The sequence below is a fragment of the Triticum dicoccoides genome, chromosome 1B (genome assembly GCF_002162155.2).
Source record: "Triticum dicoccoides isolate Atlit2015 ecotype Zavitan chromosome 1B, WEW_v2.0, whole genome shotgun sequence".
Classification (NCBI taxonomy): Eukaryota; Viridiplantae; Streptophyta; class Magnoliopsida; order Poales; family Poaceae; genus Triticum; species Triticum dicoccoides.
Window position 1 is genome coordinate 691,693,447 of NC_041381.1, and position 9,550 is coordinate 691,702,996.

At 46.9% G+C, this 9,550-nt stretch overlaps 1 protein-coding gene across 2 annotated transcripts; it reads left to right on the top strand.

Moving 5' to 3' along the window:
- The first annotated feature begins 6,989 nt into the window (after window positions 1–6,989).
- On the top strand, window positions 6,990–9,191 carry LOC119312974 (S-type anion channel SLAH2-like). 2 transcript variants are annotated; one of them, XM_037588784.1, is made up of 3 exons: window positions 7,263–7,338; window positions 7,426–7,670; window positions 7,759–9,191. In XM_037588784.1, exons 1-3 carry the CDS (start codon window positions 7,263–7,265, stop codon window positions 8,980–8,982), a joined length of 1,545 nt encoding a protein of 514 aa, XP_037444681.1. In that variant the 3' UTR covers window positions 8,983–9,191. The 2 variants fall into 2 exon arrangements, with proteins under 2 accessions (XP_037444674.1, XP_037444681.1); XM_037588777.1 differs by having other exon boundaries at window positions 6,990–7,670.
- Window positions 9,192–9,550: the final 359 nt, after the last annotated feature.

A 9,550-nucleotide genomic window follows, 5' to 3' on the forward strand; every position in this document is an offset into this window, starting at 1 on the left:
CGCTTCGTCTCGATAAATTTCGTCAAAATTATTAAGATGCGCCGGAATCTCGGTGATCAGCAAAGATCTGCTTGTTGCCATCAGACTCGCGTTCGGCAGTAAATTAACGCAGACTCCTTCAATTGGAGAGAACGAGTCCCGAAAATATCTTTTAGATCACGTATCGTTGATGCAGGCAAAACAGAGCATCTATAGTGGCGTACGCGATTGCTAAGAGCATCTTCAACGGTATATCTCCTCGGTTATTTTCAACGGCTGTCGCATCATACTTTTTCCGAGGGAGAAGCAGAGGACGAGAGAGACAGAGAACAGAGATGTCATTCCGAAGAAAATAGAGACGCGGGGCTTCTTTCTCAGAAATCCTATTCCTACGTGCAACGTTTACAAGTGTGTGTTCTCTGAAGCCGGACTGCAACATCACAAGGGCATCGAGGACCCATTCCTGAGCGGACTATTGGCATGTTGACGGTGTACATGTCGCGATTAGAAGAGGAGATCAATATGTCATGGCCCAGATGGATTGCTCTACACTTGCTGATATGTGGCCGGATACGAGGCCTAATCATATCAACGGCGCACAGATCATGATGGAAATTATATGGATGACGGAATCACTCCTGGGTTTCGGGCCTCTTTGGACTCCACACGAGGCAACCTGGGCGGCGCATCTTTGCGTAAAAGAAGCTCTTAACAATTTATCTTTTACTTGCTTCGATGTAATTCCTAGGTTCCTGAATAGAACTCTTCAGTCAGATTGTAATCTCATGTTAGTTCAATAAAGCGAAGGTTTACTGCAAAAAGGAGAAGAAACAAACATTGGACGAGCAGCGAAAATAGTCCGACCGAATAATGAAGTGCACCGATTGGGCCGGGCCATTAGTAATGCAGTGAAGCAAGTGGGAGAAACAATCACCGTTGCTCTGGACAGAGTCACTGTAGCATACTAAATCACATCAACCTGTCACTATACCGATATTTTTTTTCAAAAAATGAGACCATTTTTTGGTAAAGTAACCAAGTTTTAAAATTCCAATTTTTTTTGGAAAAGTGAACACTTTTGAAATATGCAAAAAAAATTGTAGAAATTGTGAACAATGTTTGAGCCTTTTTTGAAAAACTGAATTTTAAAAAATCCAAAAGAATTAAATTTTGAAAGAAGAAAATAAAAACAAAAAACAGAAACGAAAAAACACAAAAAAGACGGCCCTGGTACATTGAAGATCTCCAAAACCGGAACAAGAACCCTCTTTGTAGAGCTAATGGTCTGGCCAACTTACTTGCTGGGTCTTCATCCATCTCCGAAACAAACGACAGTCTATCACCATGTGCGACACATAGGATTTCTGACAGCGACGGTCGCGTTGCCTCAAGGGAGACTCTAGTAGGCCGACCCAATAAGAATTCTTCTCTTGTTGGCTCGTTATGCAGGTAAGTTTCGTTCTTTTGTCCTTTTTTTTACTTTTATTTAGGTTTTCAAAAAAATTTAAATATATATTTTGTAAAAAAGTTATTTAATCAATTATTTACATGTTAATCACCATTAAAAATATTTAGTACACATAAATATTTTGTGTAGTTTTAGAAAAAAAATCTTTAGAGCATTCCAAAAATGTCTGTAATATTTAACAAAATGCAAAAAGGACTGTATTGATTATCTCCCAATTTGTTGGAATATAGGGGCAATGCTTTACTTCCCGTGCATTTTGCCGTCTTATTCAGAATAAATATGCTTTTGTACCCTTTTTCTTGAAAATGTAAACTTGGCATTCTGGCACGAATCTCCAAAATTACTTCATGTTTATATAAGTTTTTAATATACTTCCATGTTAGGATTGGTTACAAGGTCTAATTGATACAATTTTTTGGGAACTCGCGGCAATTATTAGGGGCATGCTCTACGAATGAGCTTATAGCTCATCGTGCGGGCCTCCCAAAGTGAGGCCTAGTACGCCAAACGCGAGAACCTCCCACATTTGAATTGCTTTCTTAATGGTTGATCAAGCTTGATGGGCCCCCGCCCCCACCTCTAAAACAAGATATTATGGTCCGAGATGTATAATATCAATCACTTGCTATCCATCTGGGAGCATCCCTTGTCCCAAAGTTATGGGGCTATTTTGTCAAGTTCCTTAGAGAGAGTTTTCTCATTCCCTTATATTCTCTACCTACACACCTATGTCGGGATTGGGTATAGGTACCCTTTGCTGAAGGTCCTTCGAGCTCCTCTAAATCACAATTATAACTATTGAAATTATGGGCACTAGTATGTATGTTTTAGATCCAACGGGTAGATTAAAGGTCCTTAGCTGTCGTTCTTGCAAAATGGCCAGGCCTGCCCCATTCCTCAAAAATGTTTTTACAAGATCCCCCACATGTTTAAAATATGTTAATCACATTTTCCAAAAAATGTTCATGAAATCAACTAAATTGTTTTCCATAACATTAAGACATGTCTGTATCATTCAGGAACATGATCATGACATTTAAAAAATGTTCACATTAAAAACTGTGTTCATGACGTATACGAAAGAATTTCAATTGTATGTAAAAATTGTTCATCGTGTATTTAAAAAATGTTCAATGTGCATTAGATGAATGTTCAAAATGTATTCAAAAAATGCTCAACATGTATCAACAATTTTTTATATGTATTCAGAAACATACATTTTAAAACAAAAAATAAGAATAAAGAAACAAGGAAAACATAAAAAAGGAAAAATAAAACAAAAGAATAAAATAAAAATAATAAACCAGTAGAAACAACACAGGAAAAACAAAAGAAAAAAAAACAGACGAGACCTTCATAAAACCTAGCAAAAGGTTTCCAAAACCAACCCTTGTTACCTGTTCTTAGAACCTTTCCAAAATTAATTGTTCATATGGCTAGTATATAGCTCATATGGGCAGGCCCACTCAAACGATAGCTGAATGTCAGAGGAAAATATGTCATGCAGTAAGCAAGACATACCTCTCACTATAAGAATGTCACTTATTGTTTGCCTTTTCTACTAGGTCATGTATTTGCTTGACCCAAGGAGAGGATTTTTTTGTATGGCCCAACTGTGAGTTATCCATGTGTACTTCCTCCATGTATCGGAAATCCAATTCGGCTTTTGGGAGCATCTCCTTAGCGCCAAATACATTTTTTTGAAAAACAAAAGTAGATGTGTTCATTGTGACATGCAAATGCTGTCTGCAAATTTTTAGGAGGAAAGCTTAAGCATTTTGAACTGTGGAAGAAAAAAGCAAGTAGAACGTCAAATGCTACCTTCAAATGTTACACTTAATTCTGTTTTTTCACTGGCGAAACACTACTATCCTGTGTCGCATGAAATTTTTTAAGCACGCTTGTTACACTAACATGAACATCTATAAAAATCAGAATTTTAAAATTTATTTACTCCGTTCGATAATATAAGATGCTATTACAACCAATATATTAGTACATTCATTGTAAATGAGTATTTATTTGTCCATCCAGGAGCATATGCTCTGCAGAGCCAAAACTGCCATCCTTCCATGTACTATTATGTTCCCCTCAAAAAGAAAATGTATGCGTTATGTATTATATCATTTCTGACCCTCCCCCGATTATGCCATAGCATCTTCAGGCAGTTATCATCGGTATAACGGCTTCTCCGGCACCCAAGAGCCAAAAATGGCCGTCCCGGACACAAACTCCACACTAGTTGACTCCTGATAAACGAATGTACGGGCCGTACATGCATGCATGCATCGACGTGTACGCACGTGCATGCGCCTGAGTAGTGCAAAAGAGAAGTATTATAAAGATACTTGATCACGAAGACACGAACTGATCGAGCTGATAAAAAATAGAGCTCACGTACATCGATCAACGTCACCTGGTCGCGTGAGTAAAATACTTCGCGGTCATCTACTAAGAAGATCCTCGATGGTACTAGACGCGCTACATGTGTACCGCATCCCCATGATCTTCACATGTATCTCCATGTCGACATGAGTCACTATACGTGATAGGTAGGGGCATGACGCGGTAAAGCATAGTTCTACGGGAAAAGAACAGCGGTAAAACATTTACTCCTATTATACATGGATGATCTTTCTCCAAGCTCTCGATCATTATGTCTCTTCATCATTTGTCCTCTACTTTTACTTTTCAATTTTTTAACTTTTGTGCTGACCTGCCCGCTCATGTCACGTGGCTGAACTCGTCGCCAAGTTATCATCAAAACCTGTCTATTTCAATAATAGATAAACGATCAAATCTAAAGACTTTTGGCCCATCGCAAGTCAAGTGTTGTCCGTATCGAGACAGTAGTTGAGTGAGAGTAAACGTACTACTCCACCTACTTTTCTTTGGTCAAGCGATCACTCAAAGCTGGCTCCACGTATGCACGAAAGGGCGCCCTTTGCATGCATGTCATGTAGTGGTCGGGGCACAAATGCACCAGGCCTTTGTCAACACGGGAACCAAGAGCAAGTCGGCCTTTGCTTGCATGCATGCACGGCATGTGGCGCGACTAATGACGGAATACACGAGCTACCTGGCTCGCTAGGTCAACTGGTCAAGCCTCACGACAACAAAGGCAGGCTTAACCTTTTGACTTCATGCACTGCAGCATGTTGTCGCATCTTCGGCATATAATCGAATATAGTGAGCTGAGTGTAGTTAGATGGTTAGGTTCCCCGTGGTTGAGCCAGTTCATCAGGGTTTAAGTCTTAGACTTGACATCCATGATTATATTTTCATGGATTTATTTCAGACATTTCGGTGATAAGCGTTCAGTGGGAGGAGACGTTTCCGTCGACTATAAATGCGTCTGTGGTGACTTCGTCAATCTTAAGATGTTGTTAACTCAGTCTCTCAGAAGTGCTTATAGGGATAAAGACGCGCGTTCATACGGGTGAGCATCAGCGAATGCAGGAATACTTTTCTTATGTGTCGGAGCTTATGAAGGGGGAAAGCATGTATAATGCAGCTGGCCAAAATTCACTAAAATAATAGACATATATTCTTTGCGTTGTGCAAGACTATTAAAATCCAAAATTTAAGTACTAGATCTTTTTATGCTGCATGTGCTCGTGTTTTTGTTCCACGTAGGTGTACTAGTGTATTTGCTTCAAATTTTAGATCCGTCACTAAGGATGAGTGTATGTGCATATATATATGAATGTATTTTCTTTTAGAACGAGGGCTCAAGAAGAACCCGACTTTGAATTAACAAAGCCATCAACCGGTCAGGGATTACACAAGGCCACCAATACAACCAACTGAAAACAGAAAAGAAAATAAACTGCAGGTACACGGTGATGCCGAAGCAGCTTACAAGCACCAAAGACTACACGCCCTATAAAAGTAAACAGAATAAGCACTAGCATGTACTCAACGGAGTCCCCCAAGTGAACTTTAGTCAATAGGACAAACAGAGGGGAACTTTGGGCGGAGCCATTGCCCAACATCGATGGACCGAGCCCTCATCTACCCTGGAAGGTGCACATCGAAACCATGCCGCTCCTCTCCAAATCCGGAGGGGACCCCTGCCCCTCGCCTTGGCTCGAAAGGCGCCGAACCGCCGGAAGATGGAATTGCCCTCCCTAGAGCAAGGAAAGGGCATGATTCTGGGCACCAAGGGAGATACTCAGCTCGACACGCCGCTGCACGAAGGGTACCAGAAGAGTCCACACCGCAGCCCACTGATACAAGCACGAAGAGGAAAAACTGCACAAGGGAGTTGTCACTGAACAAACAAACAGCAAGGAGAAAATGGAGCATCCATAACTGGAATCAGATCAACTCGCAGAATCAGCTCCGTGACCTTGCAACCGCATCTGGTTGCTGCCAATACAAAGGAGAGGATCCCTATCCCCTCCCTGCCCAAGGCAGAGACGTTGAGCAAGCAAGCACAGATCGGCCAACGGCCACGAGAGGACAACGGACCGACACTAATTCAGAGACAAAGCATCATGCTCCAAATCCCTCGCCGAAGACGCAGCCACCCAGCCACCACCGCCCAGCACCACAGCACACTCCCACCTTGCCCAAGCCGGCACCTTCAAGAAGGAGGCGGCGCACGCTGCACCGTTGTCGACCTGTCTCGGCAAGACATGGGATTTCTCCCGGGCATGGAGCGGGAGGGAGAGGGCACGAACCTCGACGGCGCCTCCAAGGAGGGGAACGGCACCGGCCGGTGTCGCTGCCGTCGTGGCTAGAGCACCCCAACCAAGGATTTCTCCCGATTCAGTCCGCATCTCCGGGCAGCCCAACGCCGGATCCAGCGGCCAGAGGCCACCGACGACCAGATCCGGCGGGGCAAAGTGCTGCGTGGGGGAGGGAGGCCGCCTTCAGATCCAGCCGCGGACGAGGAGGGCGCAGCACCCGCTGCGACCGGCGACAGCTCCCGCCGTCCCTCGCCACCCTCGCGGCCAAGGAAACGGAGGGCCACCACTTGCGACGCCGCTTGCAGGGAGACAGCGCCACCTCGCCACCCGAGGCCGCCGCCTCGGCGTCCGGAGCCCTCCGGTCGGGAGCAGCAAATCCTCGCCGCCACCGTCCTTGACGACCCCGCGGGCGGCGCCGGAGGTCTCCTCGGGCGGCGGCGAGGGGGGAGGGGGAGGCGGGAGGGGAGGTTCGGCGGCTAGGGTTCGTCGCCACCCGAGTCGCCCCAAGCGGAGCGACGCGGGGGCCGGGGGAGGGGGGGGGGCAAAGTCCCAATGGGTGTTTTCTATATATGAATGTATGCATCTGTATTGTGTTTGAAGAAGAAAACAATATAGCTACCTTTTGGGTACCTGCAACGTGCAGTGATGCGTGGAACCTTCGTACGTACGTGTTCCCGTCCATGTGATTGCCGGCGTGCCACTTGCACCGATCGATTTGCAGATCCTCTGTCTGTCCTACCCGCCATGTGTATATATACGGCAGCCACAACGGGATACACATACATCCACGACGAGCCACGCCCTGCTGCCAGCGTTGTGTTTAGCTCTTGAGAGCTTGAGTTGCTTCCATGGCGTCCAGAGAGACCAGCATCCAGATGGCAGGGGTACTGGACGGCGAGGCGGGGTGTGGTCTGTCCACGGAGCCGCGTCCCGTTCGTGTCCCTTCGCAGGCCACCGGCGCTAGTGAGCAAGCTCATGCCGCTTCTGTGATGGAGGCCGCCGTTGTCGTCGGCGGCACCAGGACGCTGACCATCAAGGACGCGGCCGTGGCTGCTCAGGCTGAGAGGCCGTGCTTGCCAGGCCCTCCGTCGGGGCTCTCCGTCTCACAGGCGCAGCCTGGCATGCCGCCGTCCATTCGCTCGTGCAACCCCGAAATGGGCGAGGCTCGGGTGCTGCCCAGCGATTCAAAGCTCGAAGGTCACATCCCCGCCGAGCCGCAGCTGATGAAGCAGACCCACCAGCATCACTCGTGGCGATCCCTGGTAGGCGGCGGCGAGGCACCAGCGCTGTTGCAGAGCGACATCACGCGGGAGCTGGACCGCCGGTTTGACAACTTCAAGACCTTCTCGGGCCGCCTCGAGCGGCAGCTCTCCAGCCTCCGAGGTCTCCAGCATGGCCTGCCGCCAGTTGACATCGAGCATGGAGCCGCGCCCAATATCTCCATCGAGGACACCGACGAGGAAAACATAGTCCCCTCAGCCGATCGCTACTTCGCCGCCCTCGAAGGCCCCGAGCTCGAGACCCTTCGGGTAGGTATTCCACATTCCGACCAAAACTTTCACCTTCTTATAACAAGCATCATCGCCGCGAGTCTCTAACAACATTGTGGACATGCAGTCGACGGAGGTGGCAGTGCTGCCTGAGGATGAGCAATGGCCGTTCCTTCTCCGGTTCCCGATTAGCGCGTTCGGGATGTGCCTTGGCATGAGCACCCAAGCGATGCTGTGGAAGACGCTCGAGTCGGAGCCCTCAACGGCATTCCTCCACGTGCACCCCGCCGTCAACCACGTCCTCTGGTGGGCCTCCGTCGCCCTCACCGCCATCGTCTCCATCACCTACCTCCTCAAGGTTATCTTCTACTTTGAGGCCGTTCGCCGGGAGTTCCACCACCCAGTGCGCGTCAACTTCTTCTTTGCGCCTTGGATCGCTTGCCTCTTTCTCGTCAAGGGCGTGCCGCATCCGGTGTGGGAGATCCACCACTTCGTGTGGTACCTCCTCATGGCTCCCATCCTCTGCCTCGACATTAAGATCTACGGCCAGTGGATGTCCAGCGGCGAGCGCCGACTCTCCAAGGTGGCTAACCCGTCCAACCACCTCGCTATTGTCGGCAACTTTGTCGGCGCGCTTCTCGGCTCCAGGATGGGCCTCCGAGAGCTGCCCATTTTCTTCTTCGCCATCGGGCTAGCGCACTATATTGTACTCTTCGTCACCCTCTACCAAAGGCTCCCCACCAACGTGCAACTACCCAAAGAGCTCCACCCGGTATTTTTCTTCTTCATCGCCGCACCTGGCGTCGCCTCGATGGCCTGGGCAAGCATCTCCGGTGAGTTCAACAATGGCGCCAAGCTCCTTTATTTCATCTCGCTCTTCCTCTACATGTCGTTGGTGGTGCGTGTCAACCTCTTTCGGGGGTTCAGGTTCTCATTGTCGTGGTGGGCCTACACATTCCCCATCACAAGTGTGGCCGTGGCAACAGTGTTGTATGCGTCGAAGGTGGACAATGTGCTAATGCGGGCACTAGCGGTTGGGCTGTCAGGGATTGCCTCTGTCACGATCACCGGTGTGTTGGTCACTACCGTGTACCATGCCTTCGTGCGCAAAGACCTCTTCCCTAACGATGTGTCCATTGCCATCACGCGACGCAGGCCCAAATTTAGCAAGATCCTCGCGCATCTCCGCTCTTCTAGCTTGGACATCAAGGAGATCGACCTCTCCATCCCCGGTTCAAATTCCATTTCCAAGAACGACACCTACTCCAGTGACTTGTGTTCCAACTCCAGGACAAGCAGCAACACCAATGAGTCTCCGGTGTCACACGGGCATGCAAGAGCAGAGTGTTAGATGTCTGGTGTAGAACAGGTTGCACAAATGCATGTCTACCACATAGATATTTCCTCTCTTTTTTCTTCGTTCTTTTTCATCTTTATGTATTTGCTGCACATAGTGGTGGATTAGCAGCAATATCCTTGAGTAATTTTCATTGCCATGATGGTGACATTATTGGGGATTTGGAGATAAATCTCATTTAATTTTATAAGTACGTCCATTCATCGGAGGTGCATATCTCTATATCATCAATGTGCAATGTATGGCTGAGTGTGTAAGATGCAAGAATGCATAGGTACTACAAAAAAAAAACAGACGAGTATACTTGTAGTCTTATTAGTCATGTAGACAAACAAATAAATTAAATAAAATTTTAAATAAATAAAGTTTCATTAATATGAACTACCGACATAAAACTCAAAATATTAAGTTTCGCTGTGTAACTTAAGACTACTCTTTTTAGATAGATAACCATATATATGCCTAGCAGTCCTATTCCCGTTTTAAGATTCAAGATCGTAATATTTCATAGCACAACGAATTAATATTTCAAACAAATAGGTATTACAAACAAATGAAGCAA